General features: G+C 35.8%; 1 protein-coding gene across 8 annotated transcripts in view; it reads left to right on the forward strand.

Moving 5' to 3' along the window:
- The window catches only part of USP33 (ubiquitin specific peptidase 33), a 44,447-nt gene extending 22,795 nt beyond the window's left edge, over nucleotides 1-21,652 (forward strand). For 3 of the 8 annotated variants that reach the window (XM_081491824.1, XM_081491818.1, XM_081491819.1), the window contains 14 exons: nucleotides 1,954-2,094; nucleotides 3,291-3,406; nucleotides 4,817-4,989; nucleotides 5,091-5,185; nucleotides 5,807-5,840; nucleotides 7,725-7,770; nucleotides 8,211-8,391; nucleotides 8,840-8,966; nucleotides 9,931-10,100; nucleotides 11,228-11,309; nucleotides 12,007-12,115; nucleotides 18,725-18,827; nucleotides 19,972-20,040; nucleotides 20,479-21,652. In XM_081491824.1, the coding sequence (XP_081347950.1) occupies nucleotides 1,954-2,094; nucleotides 3,291-3,406; nucleotides 4,817-4,989; nucleotides 5,091-5,185; nucleotides 5,807-5,840; nucleotides 7,725-7,770; nucleotides 8,211-8,391; nucleotides 8,840-8,966; nucleotides 9,931-10,100; nucleotides 11,228-11,309; nucleotides 12,007-12,115; nucleotides 18,725-18,827; nucleotides 19,972-20,040; nucleotides 20,479-20,636 (1,604 nt within the window). In that variant the 3' untranslated portion in view covers nucleotides 20,637-21,652. The remainder of the gene's footprint in view (nucleotides 1-1,953; nucleotides 2,095-3,290; nucleotides 3,407-4,816; nucleotides 4,990-5,090; nucleotides 5,186-5,806; nucleotides 5,841-7,724; nucleotides 7,771-8,210; nucleotides 8,392-8,839; nucleotides 8,967-9,930; nucleotides 10,101-11,227; nucleotides 11,310-12,006; nucleotides 12,116-18,724; nucleotides 18,828-19,971; nucleotides 20,041-20,478) is intronic. The other 5 variants (XM_081491825.1, XM_081491820.1, XM_081491821.1 and 2 more) reach the window with 3 other exon arrangements.
- The last annotated feature ends 2,927 nt before the right edge of the window (nucleotides 21,653-24,579 follow it).

Below are 24,579 nucleotides of genomic sequence, written 5' to 3' on the forward strand. Positions count from 1 at the left end.
CGGCAGCCCACAAGGCTCCCCTGTCCCTGGGATTCTCTAGGCGAGAACACTGGAGTGGTCTAACTAGTAGAGTTTAGTACTATTTGCATGTGAGTATTAAGTTAGTGTCATTTAAAGGAGATTTGTAAAACAGCAAAATAATCCAAATTGTAGACTATTAGATTTAGATTGCCGGAGAAGGCAATGGCACCCCACTCCAGTGTTCTTGCCTCGAGAATCCCAGGGATGGCGGAGCCTGATGGGCTACTGTCTATGGGGTCGCACAGAGTCGGACATGACTGAAGCGACTTAGCAGCAGCAGCAGATTTAAATTGCAGTCATTGGAGTCATGTCAGGTACAAAATATTTGGTGTATGCTTGGCATAGGAGTTTAATGTATTACAATGAACTCTGTTGTGATAGATTATACCACAGTACTGGTCACTCTTCTTTTGAGAAAGAGCAAGCGGCCAGGTGAAAGACAGTTGAGTTGTTCTGCATTTTACATTTATTTTTTCTTGGGTTAACTTGTCTTAGCTTAATGTGGTATTTAGTTCTCCAAAGCACATAAAATCAGACCATCAGAGGTTCAGATTCTCTGATCTTAAAATAAATGGCAGACAAGGAACATAAAAAATTTATCTTCTATAATTACTGAATAGTGGGCAGTGCTAAATTTACTAAGGTTTTTGAATGAACACAACTTTTTTCTGGAGAAGGATATTTCCTTAACCACAGGAATACTCGTGGTTCAGTGCATTAATACTTGCGCAGTAATACTTGTGTGCGGTGAATAAATGCCTTCTAGTCAAGAAAACGTGTCAGGCCCCTTGATTATACTGACATAATGTTTAGAAGTTTAGATGTGGTTAGAAGTTGTTTAATCATTAGTTATGTAAAATTTCAATATTGAAAGATTAGCAATCTGCTATCTAGCCTTTCCTCATAAAAAACCTAATTAAGCGACCTACTAGTTCTTTATTGTTCCGTAACAAGTTTATTCTTACAGTTAGCAACTAATTGATGACCTAGATCAAGGATCTGAGCTTTTACATTTTCTGATTGAAAAATGTGACAAAGACGATATATGACACACAAAGCCTAAAATATATACCATCTGGTCTTGTGTAGGGATCATTTGCTAATCCCTGACCTTCCCTGACCTAGATTGTATTAACTTTATTCCCTTCTAAAAGGCCTAGAGTGAGTCTCCTCCTCTCCTCCTATTTTCTTCCCCTAGTATTATCAGTCTACTTTTAGTCATGGTTGAGATAATAATGAGAAATGCCTCTGTGAAAGTCATAATAGTCATTTCTTGTGCATTATCTGGAAAAATCTCTGAAATCATTCTGTTTCAGCGTCTGTTATGTACACTTCTCTTTTCTTCACTCAAATGCTTTTTTAGCAGTCTCTCGCCACGAAACATATGTTAGATACTAGGAATCCAACACCAATCAAGATAGCTCTCATAGAGCTTATATTTTCTTGATTCATAATTTAATTCTCAAAAAAAGATGTTTTTTCTGACAGAGGGTTTTATTTCCTTTTATTACAGTAAGAATAAAATAATTTATGCTTATTTCATGCCTAAATTTCTTCCTGGATTTTGATTACTATGTTAGTTTGGGAAGATAATCTCTTTTTCTCCCATATGGTTTTAAAGCTTTCTAAAAACTGCCCCAATTTGCTTTAGTTTTTTAAATACTAAGTTAGGACAAATACAGTCCTCTTCCGCTTTATATTTCCACAGCACACTTTCTGTATTGCCTACAACAGTAATGTGTTACGAACATTAATTGGACTCTTAAGGGGAAAATCACTGTTACTCACTTAGCAAGCATAATGTCTGTTGAGTATTTCACCTGACATTTATTAATGTGAATTGTGTTCAAAATCTCAAATGAAAAAAGCTTTCTTTGACAGGTGGAATAATTTTACTATTTAAGGTAATAATACAAATTTTAAATATTACAGAATATATTACTGATGTCCATTTGAATGACCTGTCTACACCACAGATCCTCCCATCAAATGAAGGTGTTAATCCACGATTATCAGCAAGCCCTCCTAAATCAGGCAATTTGTGGCCAGGATTGCCACCCACACACAAAAAAGGTAGAAGTTTCAGTTACTCAGGTTCCTTTGCTTTGATAGTTTAAAGTGTTAATTATGAAATATTATTCAGGCTTTTTAAAATTGACAGCATCATTTTATACAGCCATGATTTAAAATATTTTTGTGTGTGTGGCACAAATTTATGTATGACAGAGTTTACTCTTTTGGCATAGGGTTCTGAGTTTGAGCACATGCATAGATTGTTAAGACCACCACCACAAACACAGTGTAGAACAGTTCCAGCTCCCCAAAGAAGTCCCTCATAGTACTATTCCATCCATAGCACTATTCCATTCCCTCCCAAAGCCCCAGCCCTATCTGTTCTCTATTCCTATTGTTTTTCCTTTTCCAGAATGTCATATACATGTAATCATAAAGAACATAGTCTTTTGAAATAGGCTCCTCTCACTTAGCTTAATGCATTGAGATACAGTCACATTACATGTCTGAATAGTTCTTTTTTATTACTTAGTATTTCCTTATGTGACTCTACTGTGTAATACACTGAACTCAGTGAGTACATATACTCACTGAAGGATATTTGAATTTGTTTCCAGTTTTTGGCAGTTACAAATAATGTTGCTATAAATATTTATGTACTAGTTTCTGTATGAACATAAATTGTCACTTGTTTAGGGCAAACGCCTGGATGTGGGGTGATTGGGTTTTATGTTAGTTTTATGCTTAATGTTGCGTGAAGTTAAAGAGTCTTCATGACTTTGTGTTAGAATTATTTAAAGACATCAAAGACATAAAAAGCATGATCCATAAATGAAAAAAAATTAAAATCTTTCTTGGCAAAATTATTAAGAGAATGAAAAGATTGGAAGAAAATATTTGTAAATCACATGGCTGATGGAAGTCTTGTGTCTAGAATATATAAAGAACTCTAAAAAACTTAATAGAATCCTTTCTTCAAATAAAGCCTTACTTGGAAGCAACAACAAATAAGTAAAAGCAAAACTGTTCTGGTTGAAGTCAAGATGGGGAAACTGAACCCTTTCTATTTCATCACGGTTTCTCTTTGAGGCTTTTTGGTTGTTTTTGTGTGTTCTTTGGGTGGTGCCCTTGAATGGTGTTTTGACAGATTTTTTTCAGCAGAGTAATTTTGCTGTTAATAGTTTCAGAAAAAATGTAAAGGAACTATTTTGATTTCTAAAAGAAAAAATTCTTCTGTACTTGTTTTTCAATCCTAGCTCAATCTGCATTATCTCCAAAGAGAAAAAAACAGCACAAGAAATACCGAAGTGTTATTTCAGACATATTTGATGGAACAATCATTAGTTCAGTTCAGTGTCTGACTTGTGACAGGGTGAGTATGAGAGAATTATAACACACAGGAAATTTCTTTCAAATGCTTTAAAAAAAACTGACAAGATGGTATGAGAAGTTTTAATTCCTTCTCTTTGCTGTTGATGATTATACATGTATTTCAGGTGTTTGCATAAGTATTAATTGATTCTAAGAGTAGAACTTAACTTGTTTTTTGGAAGTAATAGCAGCAGACTTTTTTAAGGATGGGTCTTGACTTGTCATTGAACAGGCATGCATTAGCAGGAAGAATTAACTTAGTTCTTCATCTCTGGTCACAAATAAAGGAGATATGTTGCTCAGCAACCAGAATTTGAAACACATGCATGTTCTCCCAAGGCTGATGAAATTAGTAGGAAACAGTTGTTACTGACTTGTACAAGGCTATGAATGTATCATCTCACTTGGTTGTATGGTTTGTAAATACTTTCTCATGTTAAGATTGGATTCAGATAATAAAAGTAGTATCAGGTTTATACAGAAGAACATAAATTATTATCATCATGAGATTTTTAATAATACCTCCTAAGTTCCTGAATTTCTTAGAGGTTTTAAAAATGGTTTTAGTTCAGTATAGTGATGAATATAATTAAAATAAATGTAAAATGGCATATCTCAAAAAAAGAAATAACCCAAAGAAAGTTTTCTGTTAACTGTGTTAGAATTAAGTCAAATCTAAGGGTTTTCAGTAGTCTATTTTAGTATCAGTTATTTAAATAGAATTATCCTGAAATGTTTTCAGCTGTTTAGGTTTTGCATCTTGTTTTTTGAACTACATTTAATAACTATCACTAGAGGTCATTTCCAAAAATAAATGCAGTAGTGATAAACAGTTTGAACCTCAAGCTACAGTGGCTGGGTGTGAGGTACTTCTATTTACCACTGTGTTCTCGACTAATGGGGATGTTAGTAGTTACAGTTTGCTGCTAAGTTACCTCACTCGTGTCCGACTCTGTGCGACCCCATAGATGGCAGCCCACCAGGCTCCGCCGTCCCTGGGATTCTCCAGGCAAGAACACTGGAGTGGGTTGCCATTTCCTTCTCCAGTGCATGAAAGCGAAAAGTGAAAGTGAAGTCGCTCAGTCGTGTCCGACTCTTAGCAACCCCATGGACTGCAGCCTACCAGGCTCCTCCGTCCATGGGATTTTCCAGGCGAAAGTACTGGAGTGGGGTGCCATTGCCTTCTCCGAGTTACAGTTTATGTGAAGATTAAATTTAGAACAGTGCCTGGTACAAAGCAGTTTTGCTTTAGTTGTTACTATTTTTGCTTTGTTATTACTATAAAAAGCAGTTTGGTGTTTTGGTTTTTTTCCTATTATAATTTGCTTGGATCTTTGCCGTCTAAAATCTATCCTCAGGTGTTTGTGCTGGATTATTTTCATCCCATTCTTAAAACACAAAACAATTTTAGGTGTCTGTAACCCTCGAGACCTTTCAAGATCTGTCCTTGCCGATTCCTGGCAAGGAAGACCTTGCTAAGCTGCATTCATCAAGTCATCCAACATCTATAGTCAAAGCAGGATCATGTGGCGAAGCATATGCTCCACAAGGGTGGATAGCTTTTTTCATGGAGTATGTGAAGAGGTATGTGTGTATTTTCTTTGTTATTAGTTCATTGTTAAAACTGCTGTTTCTGCTGTACTGGCAGAACATTTCCTTTCTTTTTTCTGTCAATGATGTTTCAGGTTTGTTGTCTCATGTGTCCCTAGCTGGTTTTGGGGTCCAATAGTAACCTTGCAAGATTGTCTTGCTGCCTTCTTTGCCAGAGATGAACTAAAAGGTAAGAAATACAAAATAGTTTTCATCTATGGCTGAACTGTTGTGAGTGTGCTAAAATATTAGTAGGACTAAATATGAAATGTATTCATGAAAGCTAAATTTTGAGGCAGTTTAAATAGTGCTTGCCCATATTGCCACAGTGCCGGCATCTATCATGACGACATAAATACCGTAAGTAATATCCTGAAATAATTGATACAAACTCTGATAGTGCTAGACAATACAATATTTGAAGTGTGTTAAATTGCTCAGAGATTGAAAAAAGAGAAAATTCAGCTAGTATAAAAGACTATATATGGATTAGTCTGAATTTCTCAGTAGTGTTTAAATCCAATCCTTCACTATTTTTGAATGCCAGCACCTTGCCTCAGCATACAATAGGCAGTCTAAATTTTGTTGAATGAAAAAGTGGGCACAATGTTATTTGAGATAGGCCTTCTGGGTTCAAAACAAGAGGGAGGTGAAGGGTGTTGTAGGCAAGGTTAACATGTTGACTTGAGCAGACTAAAAAATGTGTTACTGTTCTACGGGATCAGCATGACAAACTCAAAGAACTGCAAAACCAAAAGAAAATAACTTGCTTTTAGTTGGAGAGGAATAACCAGATCTGTTCTATTCTCAGGTGACAATATGTACAGTTGTGAAAAATGCAAAAAGTAAGTGTCATTGGCAGTGCTTTTAATTGCATGCGTTGTATTTTAAATGCTATTTCTCTTGGTTATTTGAATTGGACATGTGAGATTTGTTCTAGTAAAAATGAAGAAACCTATTCTGTAAAACAAATCCAAGGTTAAAAATTTAACAAATTTAATAGGCTTAGCTAGTATGTGACAGTGTATTTTGAGACAAGGTAAGTATGTCATTTTGCAAAAAAACATTTTCTATATGTATTATAGACATATACTAGGATATATAACATGCATTTTTATTACATAGGTTAATTCTGCCATCATAAATAATACAGTATTCTTTTCTGGTTTCTCACCTTAACAGGCTAGATTTAAGAAGTGAAAGTGATTATAAAGGTACATAGTTTCAAGTCTATGTAAAATTCAGAAAGTTTGTACCATATATAATGTTACCTGCTGTATGAAGGCCAAATAAAAAAGACAGATAAGAAAAGTATGGATCTGAGGAGGGAGGAAACCTCAAGAGGGAAGGGATGTATATATAATCATGACTCATTCAAGTTGTATGGCATAAACCAGGACAACATTGTAAAGCAGTTATCCTCCAATTAAAAAATAAGTAAAATATGAACAATGAAAAGCATCATACTATTTAAAAAAGAAAAAGTATGATTTTGTTTCTTTATACTAGCTGCCTTTTTCTATCTTGTAATAAATTTAGGCTTTTAAGTCTTCTTGGTGATGGGTGAGAAAAGAAAAACAAAGAATTGAAAGCAAATACGTTTGAGGTAGAATGAACTAGAAAATTTTTCTGAATCTCTCTAATAGAAAAATAAAGGCCTCCTAATAAGATACGGTATCTTCATAATAAAAACTTCTGGCTTTTGTCAAAAACCCAGGGAAATGTTGATCTACAGCTATTGGTCTTCTTCATGACAAAAAGATATAGTGTACTGTTTGGTCAGTAAGGTGACGTTAATACTTTCTAGAAAAAAGTACACTTCTAGTGAATTGGAAAGTATTTATTATCAGTTTGTCCTGGAAGCCACAGTTGATAGCTGAAGACAGAGTTGGCCCAGAGGGGGAATCTTTCTTGGGAAAACAGTGCCAGCTAAAAAAAAGGTAATAGTGAAGGTGGAAAAGAACTTGTATCCACCTCAGAATCCAAAATCCAAAGTAGAGATCTGTCAAGTATATGTTAATGTTGATTATTGGGAATTCCCTGGCACTCTAGTGGTTAAGACTCTATGCTTTCACTACCAAGGGCCCAGGTTTGATCCCTGATTGGGAAACTAAGATCCTACCAGCCATGTGGTATGGCCAAAAACAAAAATTTGATTATTAATAATAACCACTCTTTATTTATCTCAAGTTATTCATTTCCACATTCAGGGGTAAAGGTTGTAGGGACTTCCCTGGTGGTCAAGTGACTGAGACTCCATGCTGCCAATGGAGGGGGCCTATTAGTAAAAGATTCCACATGCCGCAACTAAAACCTGGTGTAGCCAAGTAAATAGATATATTTTACAAAAAAAAGAATAAAGGTTATGTAATATATTGACCTGACCAACCAATTCTATAAAACTAGGATTTTATTTTACCCAGTTTCAGTTGATCATGAATGTTCTAAAGGCATAGCCAGACCATAGAAAGTAGATTTTTCATTGAAGGATTACATAACTCTGAAGTTTTATCTTAATTTAAATAATTTTTTACAGAAAGTGATTCCAGTGTTTTATTAGTATGTTTTTAATTGGTAGCATATAATTCAGTAGTAAGCATTTTTAGTTTGATACCTTTGTCTCTGCATTTTCTAAAAGATTTTGCTGTATATTTGAAAATTCTAAAGGTTTTGTAGGTTTGTATGGGGAACAGTTTTATTAAAATTGCTTTTCCCTTTTTACCCCTTAGGTTGAGAAATGGAGTAAAGTTTTGTAAAGTACAAAAGTTTCCTGAGGTATGGGCTTTGTGACCATTCATTTTATTTTATGTGGTTGGTAAAGCTTTAGTGTAACACAGTGCAGTAAATTCTTTAGCATTTGTTGAATAGTGAAGTGGTTCTATTGACCAGTTGCTATGTATACCCATTATGATTATCCATTTTTAAAATACTGGATTGCATATCAAGTAAGTGCCCCTAGCAGTAAGTAAAACTATGTTAAACACAGTTTAATCAGACATTGTAGGGTCTTGCAGGTATAAAGTATAAAATTGGAAAAACCAGTAGCTATGGACTTAGGAAGTACCACATTTCAGGATTTCCACATTTTAACATCTCTGGAATCAGGTTATCATAATTGGATGATTATGTTTAATCTTGACAATAAGTGTATTTAATAGATACCTCTATGTAGAACAAGAAATTTTGAAATAATCCTACCTTTCTCTTTTAAAAAGATTTTGTGCATCCATCTTAAAAGATTCAGACATGAACTGATGTTTTCCACCAAAATCAGTACCCATGTTTCATTTCCACTGGAAGGCCTGGATCTTCAACCATTTCTTGCTAAAGATAGTCCAGCGCAAATTGTTACTTATGATCTTCTGTCAGTCATTTGTCACCATGGAACTGCAAGTAGTAAGTATCCAAGTTTGACATATGATTTTACATTAAAAAAAGAAACATCTGAATTGATCTCTTAAACAAGGCCTGACTGAACAAAAGAAAAAAATGTGTAAAAGTAGATTTTTATTAATTATTTTATTTTGGTTTTTAAAAACGTCAGAAATTTTAGGAATTTGAATAATTTTACTGTCATATTTAAAATACTAGAAATACATTTTGTGTTAAGATAAATAGTAAGGATTTTAACATGATTATTTTTACACTGGGTGTTTTAAGATTGCATTCTTTGTTCTGATTTTCATTTCCTCCAGTGATGGTGGTAAGGGTACATACTGGAAAAAATAGGGTAGTTCTTGCTATATCTCTGCTAGGTGGGAACTGAGGCTACAAAACTAGTTTTATCTTCCATTCTTGTGTTAATTTTGTACTACTGAAATAAATTTTCTCTGCCTGAATTCAGGTGGACACTATATTGCCTACTGCCGAAACAATTTAAATAATCTCTGGTATGAATTTGACGACCAGAGTGTCACTGAGGTTTCAGAGTCTACTGTACAAAATGCAGAAGCTTATGTTCTCTTCTACAGGTGAGGTAATAACTCATGAGTAGGCTGTTTTGACAAAGATGACAAAGCGTCTCATGTTGAGGTTAATAGTGACTTCTAAGACTTTCAAAGTGGATTGCTGAGTAAAGATTAGAAATTATTTTACTCTAATTATGTAAGTAAAAGTGAAAGCTTGTGTGTAGAATGATCTTTTGCTAAGAAAATGTTAAATCATTTAGTTGAGGGGCAAAGGGTTATATTTTGTTTTAGAAACATTTGTTTTACTTTTAAAAGTTAGGCACTGACAATAGGAACTAAATACCAAATTTTCTGTTAACATAGCCAATAAAAGAGATATTAATATAAGAGTATTTATAGTATCCTCTAAAAGATTGTACAAGCTACTGTCTTATTAGCAATCATTTGAATGTCTGTTTTCTAACAGTAGTTATATGGATACCAGTAGTTATCACCTAGATATCACCCCTAGGGCTATAATGTAGTGGGGGAAGCAGGGAGCAAAGTACAATATATTTCTCATGAATAATTTTCAAGACCTAATAAGATTTACAGTACATTCCACCCTCCATGTGCATGGGTTCTGCATCTGAGGATTCAACCAATGGCAGATAAGAAATATTGGGGAGGGAAAGATTCCAGAAAGTTCCAAAAAGCAAAACTTGAAATTGCTCACCAGTAACTATCTACCTACGATTTATGCCCTATATACTAATGTTTGCATAGCATTTACACTGTATTAGGGATTCTGTAATCTAGAAGTAATTTAATGTATATGAGAGGATATGCACAAGTTACACGCAAATGCTACACCATTTTATATGAAGCTTTGGTATCTGCAGGGTTCCTGGAACCAGTCCCGCATGGATATGGAGGGGTAACTGTATTAGTGTGTATGCAAAGTCTAATAAGGAAGTGGAAAAATCCACTTTACTAGCCTAATGGAATAAAATGCTTATTGAATATAATGAATCACTGTCCTTAATAGGAAGAGCAGTGAAGAAGCACAAAAAGAGAGGAGAAGAATATCAAATTTGTTGAACATAATGGAACCAAGTCTCCTTCAGTTTTATATTTCTCGACAGTGGCTAAATAAATTTAAGACCTTTGCTGAACCTGGCCCTATTTCAAATAATGATTTTCTCTGTGTTCATGGAGGTAAGAAACTCAAATGAAAAGTAGTAGTAGGAATTTGCTATTAAATAATCTACAAATAAGGCAAGAGCCAAGGATTTTCCTCTTCCATTTATTTTCTGTTTCCCTATCTGCATTCCAACTTAAATGTGTTTAATTTACTATGGTCTCAGAAATTAGTTTTTTCTTGTAAGTCTAGGTAATCTATAGCTTCTTCATAGAATAGATATTAATATTTATTGGGTACCATTTCCAAATGCTGTGCTAGAGTCTAAAAATACCAGAAACACTGTTTCTGTTTTCAGAGCTCCAGTTTCATAGTAAAGACAGATGTATAAATAGCCGATTAAGGTACAGGGAGCACTTCTATTGCTCATCATTTTTCTCAGCTGAGAGACATCCAGCTCCAACTGTATCCATGGCTCTTTTCCCTTTTGTCTAAATGAATAGCTGGCTCTTTTCCTAACCAAAAAAATGTACTTGGAATTTAACAACAAAAAAAAGACCTCATGCAGTTATTTGCTAAATATAACTTCTGCCTTTGTGATTGACTGTGTTACTGCTTGTTCCAATGACAAATAATACCTTAGTGTGACACTTTTAATTAAATTTCATGGTCGAAGGCTTGTTATTCTCATTAATTATTTTTGCAGTGAAACCACAAGAGATAGTAGAAATGTCCTGTATTGCATTTAGAAATCTAAACTTTGAAAATATTTCTGTATGTGAATTTTTCTCTTATTACTTTTCCCACTTGAGCTATTAACTTAAGTCTCTTCCTGTTCAGAATCTCCCTATAATCCTTTTATGGCATATATCTGTGCCTGCCTTTTATTTTGATTACTCATGTAAATTCTTCATTTTTTCTTCTGGCTTACAAGCTCCATGAAGAAAAGATTGTCTCTGATTTATCTCTGGTTTGCCCCAATACATAGTCAAAGCTTTGTAAAGATTTATGTAAGTTAAATACCTGAACATCTTGGTTAACTTACTCTCTATTCCAAGAGAAAATACATCTTCAGGAACATATGTTTATATTTAATTTTTTACCTTTTGGGGAGTTTTTAAGAATAATAACTGGAAAAATGCTAGGAATTAATCAGTTAAAATTAACAAAAGGAATGAGACAGACTCATTTTAAACTTTTCTAGGTGTTCCTCCACGAAAAGCTGGTTATATTGAAGACCTGGTTTTGATGCTGCCTCAGAACATTTGGGATAACCTATATAGCAGGTTTGTTTTTTTAAATCAGACAGTATGATATTGTGAAAATCAGTTTATGAAATTTGTTAAAGAGAGATTGATTATTTTGTATGTGCTCCTTGTGCTGTATGTTGCTTATGTTGAATATTCCCTTTTTCCTTCATTTATTCAATCTGAAGCATGACTGGAGAGACGTTAGTAGCTAGAGTGGCACTGGTCTAGATAATTAATTCTAATTTTTCTGTTCTGATAATCTGTATCTATAAAGGTATGCTGTGATATTTAACTCTCTAAAGTTTTACATTTTATTTAAAAATATTTCACACAATCCCCTAATATATTTCTTAAATATTGAAAATAATTCATTTCATGAATTCTTACTTGAGTGGATAGGGGAAGTCTCCTTCTGATTAAAACTTGATTAAAACTGTGGCTGTGTATAACTTAAGATTTATAAACATATAAACGTGCTAATTTTTGACAGCTACTTCTTTTATTGTATGTTATTGTTGCCACAAACATTTTGTAACAAAAGTAGCTGTAAGGGAAAGTTCAAATATAGATAAAGCAGACAAATCAATAGACTAATATAATCATTGACCCTGAAAAGCATAAAATCAAGTCCTCACAATAATTTGGTTTTTTACGTTTTATGAAAACTTGGATACATTTCCTAGATTGGCTTTCTTCCAAATTATCATAATTATTAATATTCTTCGTGCCTTAGGTATGGAGGAGGACCAGCCGTCAACCATCTGTACATTTGTCACACTTGCCAGATTGAAGCGGAGAAAATTGAAAAAAGAAGAAAAACTGAATTGGAAATTTTTATTCGGGTAAAAAAAATGATGCTTTTCAAAATAGAAAAATGATCTAGAATAAAGAAAAAGAAGTAACCCATAGAAAAACTCTGTAAGTGAAATGATTGGATGAAAGAGTTGTAATAGATTTTAAGTGTTATGGGCACATAACAGTGAGAGACCCCAGTAAGGTGACTGTAGTTCTAGTGAGTTAAGGTCTTCGTTTGTGGATTTTTGTTTTCATGGACTGGTAATAAATTTTGGTTTATGTATTGGCACTGGAAAGAAATCTTACTGAAATAGTCAATTACAGATTTCGGTAAGCTAGTGATTTTTCAGAAGGCATCTACTCAGATTGCATTCTCTACTTTCACCCGTTTGTAAAGTAAATATTGTTTAGGGGAGCTCTCCATACTTATACCTAGTTCCCACAAAGTGAATATATTACAAGGTGTTTCTTGATTACAGGCAATAGAAAGTCTGATCACAGAATCAATAGGAAGAGCTGAATAACCAGATTTTATGGAGAGAAAGAGTACACTTCGATTTGTCTAGGTAGCATGAAGTAAGTTTCTTCAAAGTGGTGCTGTCAGTAAAACAGCTCCACCTATTGATTTATTCAAATTCCTGGTAGAGAATCCTACTATAGTTTGGGTCACTTGAGAGGCATGTTCCTTGTATTCCTGTTGAAATTATATTGGTGGAGGGATAATTCTGTAAGGGAAGATTCAGATTCTTTTAGTAAAAGACAGGGAGAAGTTATTGAGTAGATATTATAGATGAATAGTACATTTCATGTTGTGGACACACTTTCACACGTACCTGTTTCTTTTCATAGATTTAGAGGTGTTTTTTTGTGTGTACCCTTGCTTAAATAAAGACATTTTTACATACACAGGAGAATATTACAGGTGTGGATTGATTTGTTGTGGTTGATCCTCATTTGCTTCCTAAATATAAAGAGGCAAATTTTAGTTGAATATTAAAAATAAGTCATTCCATGAATACGTAAATGGATGGCTAATGACTGTATCCATTAGGGTTTGATCAATAGAAGCCATTCTAAGTATTTTGAGTAGAATAGGAATACAATCAATGCAAGACTTAAATAACTACTAAAAGGACTGGTCAGTGAAGATCAAGAAGACCATAGCTGACTTTCAGGAAATCTGGAAGGTGGGTAGGCTGCCATACTAGAGATCAGAGCAGGGACAGTGGCTCAGAGTGGGGTTTCAGAGCCCAGACAAGGTTTTTGTAGAGGTGTGGGCCTGGTCAAGGGTATTGAAACACAGGCAACATAGAAATGGATGACCATGTTGGCTGGAGATGGATATGTGAGGAGGCACAGCATAGTGGTGGTGGTAGATTTGAGGGACTGATTCCTTGTATGGGATTGATTCCACGTGTAGGTTCAGATAATACAGGTATAATGAGAGCCAGATTTCTTATTGTCAGATAAAGGAGTTACAAATATTGAAAGAGAGAAAACTAAAACGGACTCTTTGTTATTGGATTAAAATTGTACATATCTTCGTGAACTCTCTGTCATAGACATGTACATATATATATGTGTGTGTGCTCAGTCATGTCAGACTCTTTGGGACCTTCTGGACTGTAGCTCGCCAAGTTCCTCTGTCCATGGGATTATCCTGGCAAGAATGCTGAAGTGAGTTGCCATTTCCTCCTCCAGGGGATCTTCCCAACCCAGGGAATGAACCCGAGTCTCTTGCATCTCCTGCATTGCCAGGTGGATTCTTTACTACTGAGCCACCTGGGAAGCCCATATACATACATATGGAGCTATGAATGTGTGTATGCATACATGTATATAGAAATAAATGATGTACCTAGATTAATTTCCTCACTCTTGTCGCTAAAAAGGCCTGGATAACTCCAGTAGGATTGAGCATACCCAGCTTTCTTCAGATCTTGGCTTCTAAACATCTTTCTCTAGTCAAAGTGACCAGCCCTCCTTGGAGAAATGGCTGCTTTCAGGGCTGAGGCAGGAGAATTGCAAGATGAGCTTGGAATTTCATACTATTCCAGAAAGTTAAGAAGTTTGTGAAGAATGATGGGGAAATGTCAGAAGTACACAGAAACCAGCTTGAAGGGACTTTTCCTTGCCCAATTTGGGACAATTTGTGCTTCAAAATAAATTATAATAGTATTCAGTTCAGTTCAGTTCAGTCGCTCAGTTGTGTCCGACTCTCTGCGACCCCATGGACTGCAGCACGCCAGGCCTCCTTGTCCATCACCAATTCCCAGAGTTTACCCAAACTCATGTCTATTGAGTTGGTGATGCCATCTAACCATCTCATCTTCTCTTCCTGCCCTCAATCTTTCCCAGCATCAGGGTCTTTTCAAATCAGTCAGCTCTTCGCATCAGGTGGCCAAAGGATTGGAGTTTCAGCTTCAACATCAGTCCTTCCAATGAACACCCAGGACTGATCTCCTTTAGGATGGACTGGTTGGATCTCCTTGCAGTCCAAGGGACTCTCAAGAGTCTTCTCCAACACCACAGTTCAAAAGCATCAATTCTTCGGCACTCAGCTTTCTTTACAGTCCAACTCTCACATCCATACATGACTACTGGAAAAAACATAGCCTTGACTAGACTGACCTTTGTTGGCAAATAATAGTAGTATATATATAATAGTATTATAACCCATTAAACAAAATAGGAGATATTGTCCTAACAGTGTCCATACTGTTATAAATAAATAAGTGAATAAATTTGAAAGACTGATGCAAAATGGAATATTAACATAGTTCCAACTTATTTCTCACAAAATACTTATTAATTTCAAAGAGAAAAGACTGGCACCCAGCTCAATGAAGTCATTAAAGTGAACATCTGTAGCAATGGAACATATCAAAATCATTTGCCAGGAGAGGATACAGTGAGAAGAACACAGCATCATTTGTTTGGTACATGATGCATAACTTGAATCTCAAATGAGGAAAGTCAGACAAACCAAAATTGGGGGACATTTTATAAGATAACTGGCTTGTAATCTTCAAAATTGTCCTGATTGTGAAAGTCAAGACTAAGGAACTGTGTCACCTTAAAGGAAATGTGAAGTTATATGCAGCAGGTGATTCTTGGGATTTTCTGTTTTTGGGGGGGCTTTTTTGGTCATGCAGCATGTGGGATCCTAGTTCCTGGACCAGGGATCAAACATACGCCCCCTGAAATGGAAGTGCAGGGTCTCAGCCACTGGACTGCCAGGAATCACCCAATAGGTGATTCTTAACTGGATTCTTTGGCTATAAACAATATTGGATCATTTAGAAAAATGATGGAGTCGAAGGATTAGATAATAGTATTATATCAATATTTCTAGGTTTTTATCATTTGTGTCAAATGTTTAAGAAAAAGTCCTTGTGTGTTTAGTAAATTACCCAGAAATGGCTCAGAAAAAATTCCTTTGTATTGTACTAGAGTTTTCCTATAAGTTTGAGACTGTTTCAAAGCTAAAAATATTTGATTACCAAAAGCCTCTGGAAATTACCTATGTTGCTTGCCACTGGCAGGTCTCAGTAGAATGCTCAGAAACCCACAGTTCTATCAGTCAGTGTATCCATTTCTGGATGATGATCATTCACTTTTAGTTCAGCCACAATCTCTCTCATATATTCTAGAATCTAAAGAATAAACCATAAGATTAACCACCAATAATATACTTTGTATGAAATAGAGGAATGAAAGAAAAGAAAAATAAATTGGTAATTTTTCTCAAATTCAGTAAATATTTACAAATATGTACAGGGGGCAAGGAAGAAATCTGTCTCTACGGCCGATAACTACCCATTCCATATTCTCTGTCTTCTCAGCCAGCACTTCAGCTGGTTATTTACCTGATAAAGTAACCCAGACCTTCATTCCTGAAGAATCTAAGCTCTTTGTAGTCTTGCCTGTGTTAAATTTGTCTGGTTGTTTGTTAGCTTTTAATCTGTGGATACTGAAATGCTGAATGGTGCTTATAGTAAATTGGATGGTGGTCTCCAAAAAAGGTGTTTCCTTGTCGTAATCCCTGGGAATTGACTTGATTTATGAAAAGAGTCTTTGCATATATAATTAAGACTCTTGAGACAAGATCACCCTGGATTATTTGCATGGACCCTAAGGCCAATGATAAGTTAAGTGTCCTTGTAAAGAGATGCACAAAGAGGAGTTACATGAAGACAGAAGACAGATTGGACAGCCGCAAACAAAAGGTTGACGAGGCAAGGAATCAAGTCTTCCCTGAAGTCTCCACGAGAAGCGTGGTCACGCCTATACTTTGGTTTGGACGTCTGGCCTCCAGAGGTTTGAGAGAATAAACAGTCTCGTTTCAGTCACCAGGTTTGTGGTGATTTGTTCTAGCAGCTCTCTGAAACTAATATATTGGGTATAACCTGGTTTTCATAGTCCTTCTTGTTTCTGTTGTGTAATAGTCATTTTGCTTTCTTCTTTATATAGCCCCACCCCCTTTGCCTCTTGATTCAGTGACGTGAGGAACCCACAATGGCCAGAGGAGTGTCTTGTCTTCCAGTCTAGTAAAATCATTGTGTCCCTTTGGAAACTAATACCTCTAAACTAGTATAGGTCAAAGTTGTATTAGAAGCAAAAAAAGCTCTTGTGTCAGTAGGTAGTGATAGATAAACTCACCTACTTGCTTTACCTGTGTACCTACCTTCATATCATATTTTCTGGTTGTTTAAGAACACTATAGAGTTGTTTCTAGTTTGGGGCATATACTGCATCATATAGGACAGTACCAGACCCACAGTGTTTTGTCACGTAGGCATAAAAACAGTATTCAGTAGGCCAGCAACTTTTACATGGTGGTCGGTGGTAAAGAATCTGCCTGCCAGTGCAGGTGACGCAGGTTCAATCCTTGGGTCGAGAAAATCCCCTGAAGAAGGAAATGACAACCGACTCCAGTGTTCTTGTTTGGATAAATCCATGGACAGGGGAGCCTGGTGGGCTACAGTCCATAGGATCGCAAAAGAGCTGGAAACAACTTAGCTACTAAACAACAATAACATATGGTAAAGTTAGTGAATCGGATGGATGTGAGCCCACTTCTTCATTTATTTTATGTAAAGTTAGTTACAGTGTCAGAGGTAATGTGGAATGGGATATCATCTCAGTGAGACAATCAGTAAGATCAGCAATGCTGATACTGGAAGAAACGTACATTAGGAAGGTAGACCCAAATCCAGTTCTAGGCATTTGTAAATCACTAATCATCAAGGGACTTATATCCAGGTTATGTAAAGAATTCATACAACTCAAGAAGACAGATATTCCAGTTTGAAAATAAGCAAAATATTTTAATATACATTATCCTTAATATATGAGTGTTAACTAAGCACATGAAAAAGTACATATCCTCATTAGTCGTTAGTAAAATGCAAATTAAAGCTACAGTGAGATACCATTACACACTTTTTAGAATGACTAAAAGAAGAGGACAATATCAAGTTCTGACAAAAATGTAGAAAACTAGAGTTCTCGTAAACACTGTTGGTGGGCATGTAGTGTTACATGCCAAATGACAACCAGCTTTACAGTTTCTTAGATGTTAAACAACCACTCAGCACAGGACTCAGCCTGGTGTACTGCATTCCATGGGGTCACAAAGAGTTGGACACCACTTAGTGACTGAACAATAGCAGCAATACGTGACTCAGTAATCTCATTCTTAGGTATTTACTCCAGAGAAATGGGGCTTCCCTTGTGGCTCAGCTGGTAAGGAATCCACCTGTAATGCGGGAGACCTGGGTTTGATCCCTGGGTTGGGAAGATCCCCTGGAGAGGGGAAAGGCTACCCACTCCAGTATTCTGGCCTGGAAAATTCCCTGGACTGTATAGTCCATGGGGTACCAAAGAGTCGGACAAGACTGAGCAACTTTCACACAACACCAGAGAAATGGTCATTAAAGTCTGCAAAACCCTGTACACAGATGCTTATAGCAGAATTGCTCATAGTTGTCCCAAACTGGAAATAATTGATACACCCATCTGGTGCCAAATAGATAAACAAGATGTGGTATATCCATACAATGGAATACAACTAAGCATAAAAAAAGGTAGAGCTACTGATGCATGCAGTATGATGAATCTTAGAAACATTATGCCAAGTGAAAGAAGATAAGACAAAAAATGACTGATGTCTCATTCCATTTATATGAAACTTCTTTTTAAAAAAAGGTAAAGTAGATCAGCAGTTTCCTGGGGCTGAGAGGAAGTGATTGATTGCAAACGGGTGCAGGGGAACTTTTTGGGGTGTCACAAATGTTTTAATGGATTGTGGTAGTGGTTGCAGAACTATAAACTTAACTGAAAACCATTGAACTTTATGTTAATAGTAGGTGGATTATTCTTTAATAAAACTTTTTTATTTTTTAAAGCTGTTTTTTAAAATGCAAGTCTATGATTATTCCATAACTCTAGGGTTTTTTTGTCTTAAAACTCAATAGATGGATTGATTGAATGTTTATCAGGTGTTAACATGTCCTATTAAGATAACTTAGCATCAACGTACATCACATTCTTTGTGTGTGAGGAGTTGGCCTCATCAGATAATGAAGTAGAATGGTTGTATTCTGCTACAAAACACGTTCTAGACTAAATGACTGATTTTTTTCCCTCTATAGCTCAACAGAGCATTCCAAGAGGAGGACTCTCCAGCTACTTTTTATTGCATTAGTATGCAATGGTTTAGAGAATGGGAAAGTTTTGTGAAGGGTAAAGATGGAGGTAAGTGTTTAACAGAAAGACAAAATTCTTTGCAAATTTTTTGTTTACTTGACAAATGTTTTTTGAATATATATATATATATATTTGGAATTAAACTACTGTACAAGAGATCAGGGATCATACAGTCTAGTTTATATTTTGGTTATTTTTAATTTTTTAAAAACTTTCACAAATTATAGCATATTCATGGAAAGTACAAGGGAACTAAATAAAAATTAGTCTACAATCTTAACATTAAAAAATTTTTTTTAATCCTTCCAACAATAAGATTGGTTAAATTATGGTGCATCCATTACAATGGGATACTATATGAACTTTAAAATTTATTTGTATAACAGTGTTTAATAATTAAAAAATAAAATGTTCTTGATATATGAAAAAGGTTATAGTATGCATAGTTGGAACCTTTTGTGTTTTTTTGTTTTTTTTTTTAAAAAGGCAAACGTGTACAAAGGCAAAAAGATCAGAAAGTTGCAAAAACAGTTTGCCTGTCTTTCTGTAGTGGGATCACAGTATTTTTTTCTTTATTGTGCCTTTTTTTCTTTTAAAAGTTTTTGATAATGAAGGTGCACTATACTTTTGTATTCAAGGGGAAAACAAAGTTTTTTTCCCTTAAAAAAGGATTCATTTTGAGAATTCCCTGACAGCCAGTGGTTAGGATATTGTGTTTTCACTACCAAGGGTCCAGGTCCAATCCCTGGTCAGGGAACTAAGATCCTGCAAACCTTGAAGCACAGCCAAAATATATATATATGCATTTTAACATTTCATTGTATAATATTTTTAGTTTAATGACAATCTGAAACTGAGAGTTGCATTCTTTTTAAATTATAAAGGAATTGTTCTTTTGTAGCGTTGAAAGTGCATTTTAATCTGTAATCCCCAAATGGATAGTTAAGAAATTACTTTTATTACATTTTGGATGGTAGTGAGAGAACTTCACTTGTCTGGTTTCCTGGTTCTGTTTTGGGGAACTAAGACCCAAAAAGAAAGAAGCTTGGAATAAGTTAAGAACTGACTAGAATAATCTGACTAAAAAATAATCTGATTAAACAGTTATATCCTTCATTAATTCAGGTACAGAAATATGTAGTTGTTTGGTGTATTTATACATTTTGATTATTTGTTTTGCCTTTTAACTTAGATCCTCCAGGTCCTATTGATAACACTAAAATTGCAGTCACCAAATGTGGCAATGTGATACTCAGGCAAGGTAAGTTTGACTAACACTATTAAGCCTTTACTTGTTAGTGATTTGTCACACTCTGTAGTTCAGGAAACTCTTTTAATACTCAATGCTCTGTGGTGACCTAAATTGGAAGGAAATCCAAAAAAGAGGGGCTATATGTGTACATATAGCTGATTAACTTTGCTGTGCAGTAGAAACTAATACAACATTGTAAAGCAACTGTACACCAATAAAAATTAATTAAAAAAAAAGAATATGTGGGAAAAAGAATCTCTAATTTTTTTAAGGCATACCATAAAGTTGCAGCCTATAACCATATGGGCTGGTAGCCTGAAGATTAGTGTTCTGAAATTTGTCAATTATTCCTAGAGTATTCACATTGGGGGTACGTTATGAAAGCTTTTGCAATATGAATATGAAAGTTTGTAAATATTGTTTTTTCTCTATGTACTTGATTTTTAGGAGCAGATTCTGGTCAGATTTCTGAAGAAACGTGGAATTTTCTACAGTCTATATATGGTGGAGGGCCCGAAGTTATCTTGCGACCTCCAGTTGTTCATGTTGATCCTGATGCAGTACAAGCAGAAGAAAAAATTGAAGTAGAAACTCGGTCTTTGTAATTTTGAGGATATATAGAGTTCTGATGAGAGATCATTTTCACTTCCCCTAGCATATTCCCATGCAAAAACATTCCTAAAAGCATGTTTATTTTCTCGATTTTTAATGTTTTAGCTTTTATTCCTTCTTACTGGGCATTATGGAAGAATGTGTTAAATGTATAATATTCTACAGGTTGGCATATTTAATGCTAGATAACTTATAAAGTCTTTCAGTGTAATATTTTTGAAAGAGAAGGGATAATTGTGATCATTTGGTAATCAGGTTATCTTTGATCTTTATACTACATGTAAATCCATAGTCCTTTGTAGCTTTGTAAATACTTTTGCTTTGAAAACTTTTTCATTACCCTAAACCACCATAACTCTGACCAATCTTCAGTTCTCTAAAAACCTAATTTAATTGTATAGTTTTGACATGGCTTCATATTATAAAGAGCCTATTTTAAATTGAGAGTCACAGTCAGAAAGATGTTGTTAATTTCCTAAAGCTCAGGAAACTGTTAGGATGTCACTTCTTTTGCACTGCAGCATATAAATTAGCATATTAATATTTACAAAATGTCTTTTTGAATATCAATGATGTATTTAGTCTGAGTGGAATTTGTGTCAGCAGATATTAATAATTTATTGCCTCTTATACTGTAAAATGTTAAATTTCAGTTCTGATAACCCTGAATAGTGTTCATTAATAACAGTAAAAAAAAACCTTAGGGTTAGTTTTAGGGCACTTTTATTTTGAGAGCATGAAGTATAGAATGTGTTGATAAAGCTGAAGCCTCTTGCGAAATGATTTTTTAAATGAAAGGCATAAAGTCTTTTTGAATAACATAGTATGCACTGCTATTTGCTTGATTATGTGATGTCAAAAGTTTAATTATATTCCAAATACAAAAACAAATGGGATTACTTTGAGGATGTTGAATAGCATTCACAATGGCTTTGTTTTGGTCTGGGGCAGCTGCCATCAGCTAAAACAGTGTTATTAAAATCAGTTCAATAAAAATGATTTAAAAAGATATAACTTGGATGTTGTATTTATTTGACAGATCTTAAGGGTGAAGACTTAAATTGAAGAAAGTAGGGAAAACCACTAGACCATTCAGGTATGACCTAGATCAAATCCCTTATGAGTATACAGTGGAAGTGACAAATAGATTTAAGGGACTAGACCTGATAGACAGAGTGCCTGATGAACTATGGACAGAGGTTCGTGACATTGTACAGGAGACAGGGATCAAGAAAATCCCCATGGAAAAGAAATGCAAAAAAGCAAAATGGCTGTCTGAGGAGGCCTTACAGATAGCTGGGAAGAGAAGAGAAGCAAAAAGCAAAGGAGAAAAGGAAAGATATTCTCATCTGAATGCAGAGTTCCAAAGAATAGCAAGGAGAGATAAGAAAGCCTTCCTCAGCAATCAGTGCAAACAAATAGAGGAAAACAACAGATTGGGAAACACTAGAGACCTCTTCAAGAAAATTAGAGATACCAAAGGAATATTTCATGCAAAGATAGGCTCGATAAAGGACAGAAGTGGTATGGACCTAACAGAAGCAGAAGATATTAAGAAGAGGTGGCAAGAATACACAGAAGAACTGTACAAAAAAGATCTTCACGACCCAGATAGTCACGATGGTGTGATCACTCACCTAGAGCCAGACATCCTGGAATGTGAAGTCAAGTGGGCCTTAGAAAGCATCACTACGAACAAAGCTAGTGGAGGTGATGGAATTCCAGTTGAGCTATTTCAAATCCTCAAAGGTGATGCTGTGAAAGTGCTGCACTCGATATGCCAGCAAATTTGGAAAACTCAGCAGTGGCCACAGGACTGGAAAAGGTCAGTTTTCGTTCCAATCCCAAAGAAAGGCAATGCCAAAGAATGCTCAAACTACCGCACAATTGCACTCATCTCACATGCTAGTAAAGTAATGCTCAAAATTCTCCAAGCCAGGCTTCAGCAATACGTGAACCGTGAACTTCCAGATGTTCAAGCTGGTTTTAGAAAAGGCAGAGGAACCAGAGATCAAATTGCCAATATCCGCTGGATCATCGAAAAAGCAAGAGAGTTCCAGAAAAACATCTATTTGTGCTTTATTGACTATGCCAAAGCCTTTGACTGTGTGGATCACAATAAACTGTGGAAAATTCTGAAAGAGATGGGAATACCAGACCATCTGACCTGTCTCTTGAGAAACCTGTGTGCAGGTCAGGAAGCAACAGTTAGAACTGGACATGGAACAACAGACTGGTTCCAATTAGGAAAAGGAGTATGTCAAGGCTGTATATTGTCACCCTGCTTATTTAACTTCTATGCAGAGTACATCATGAGAAACGCTGGGCTGGAAGAAACACAAGCTGGAATCAAGATTGCCGGGAGAAATATCAATAACCTCAGATATGCGGATGACACCACCCTTATGGCAGAAAGTGAAGAAGAACTAAAGAGCCTCTTGATGAAGGTGAAGGAGGAGACTGAAAAAGTTGGCTTAAAGCTCAACGTTCAGAAAACTAAGATCATGGCATCTGGTCCCATCACTCCATGGGAAATAGATGGGGAAACAGTGGAAACAGTGTCAGACTTTACTTTTTTGGGCTCCAGAATCACTGCTGATGGTGACTGCAGCCATGTAATTAAAAGACGCTTACTCCTTGGAAGGAAGGTTATGGCCAACCTAGATAGCATGTTTAAAAGCAGAGACATTACTTTGCCAACAAAAGTCCATCTAGTCAAGGCTATGGTTTTTCCAGTGGTCATGTATGGATGTGAGAGTTGGACGGTGAAGAAAGCTGAGCGCCGCAGAATTGATGCTTTTGAACTGTGGTGTTGGAGAAGACTTGAGAGTCCCTTGGACTGCAAGGAGATCCAATCAATCCATCCTAAAAGGGATCAATCCTGGGTGTTCATTGGAAGGTCTGATGTTGAAGCTGAAACTCCAATACTTGGGCCACCTCATGCAAAGGGTTGACTCATTGGAAAAGACCCTAATGCTGGGTAGGATTGGGTGCGGGAGGAGAAGGGGACGACAGAGGATGAGATGGTTGGATGGCATCACCGACTCGATGAACATGGGTTTGGGTAGACTCCGGGAGTTGGTGATGGACAGAGAGGCCTGGCGTGCTGCAGTTCATGGGGTCGCAGAGAGTTGGACATGACTGAGCGACTGAACTGAACTGAAGGGTGAAGGGTATCAAGTCTGTTGATACTAATGTCTTGTTATTTCTTAATCAGCAATATGCAAATTAAGTCATTTGGTATAGTATTTAAAGTTTTGGTATTTAATGAAATTAATCAGCCATTAGAATCTATTTAATTTGTAAAAATATATATAAGCTTTTAGTTTTCTTCTTTCTCATGATTATGCTATGATCCTCTTCAAGGATTGAATGATATTACTGATCTGTCTTGAATCACCAGAGATTAGTATAATGCCTGGCATTTAGGAGATAATCAAAAAAGGTTTAGTGCTTTCCATTTATGATGTTTCAGGCACTCTACTAAAGTGTATTACTTACACTTAATCCTCGTTATAACCCTGTGACTTAGGTCAGGTGGCTTGCCGAAAGTCATACGTACAGCAGAGAAGTAGCAGATGTGGGACTACAACTAAAGCCATTGTAACTTTATACCACTGCTTTCATTCACCATGGTATATTATCACCCACTGAATTATCTTAAAACAGATTATAGTGTTAGCATTAGATTTGTTAATAGCATCTGTCATTGGGATATATAATAAGAATACTGGTCTTGGATTTCCTGGTGGTCCAGTGGTTAAGATTCCATGCTTCCCTGCAGGGGACATGGATTGGATCCCTGGTTGGGGGAGTTCCACCTGCCACATGGGATGGCCAAAAAAAGAGTACTGGTCTCGAAGAACTTTTTTTTTTACATTATAATCATCGAAGTGCATAACAAAATAGCACATAAAGGTTTAACCCCATAGACTC

This window comes from Giraffa tippelskirchi, chromosome 5 (assembly GCF_054371585.1).
Source record: "Giraffa tippelskirchi isolate mGirTip1 chromosome 5, T2T-mGirTip1v1.2.pri, whole genome shotgun sequence".
Lineage (NCBI taxonomy): Eukaryota > Metazoa > Chordata > Mammalia > Artiodactyla > Giraffidae > Giraffa > Giraffa tippelskirchi.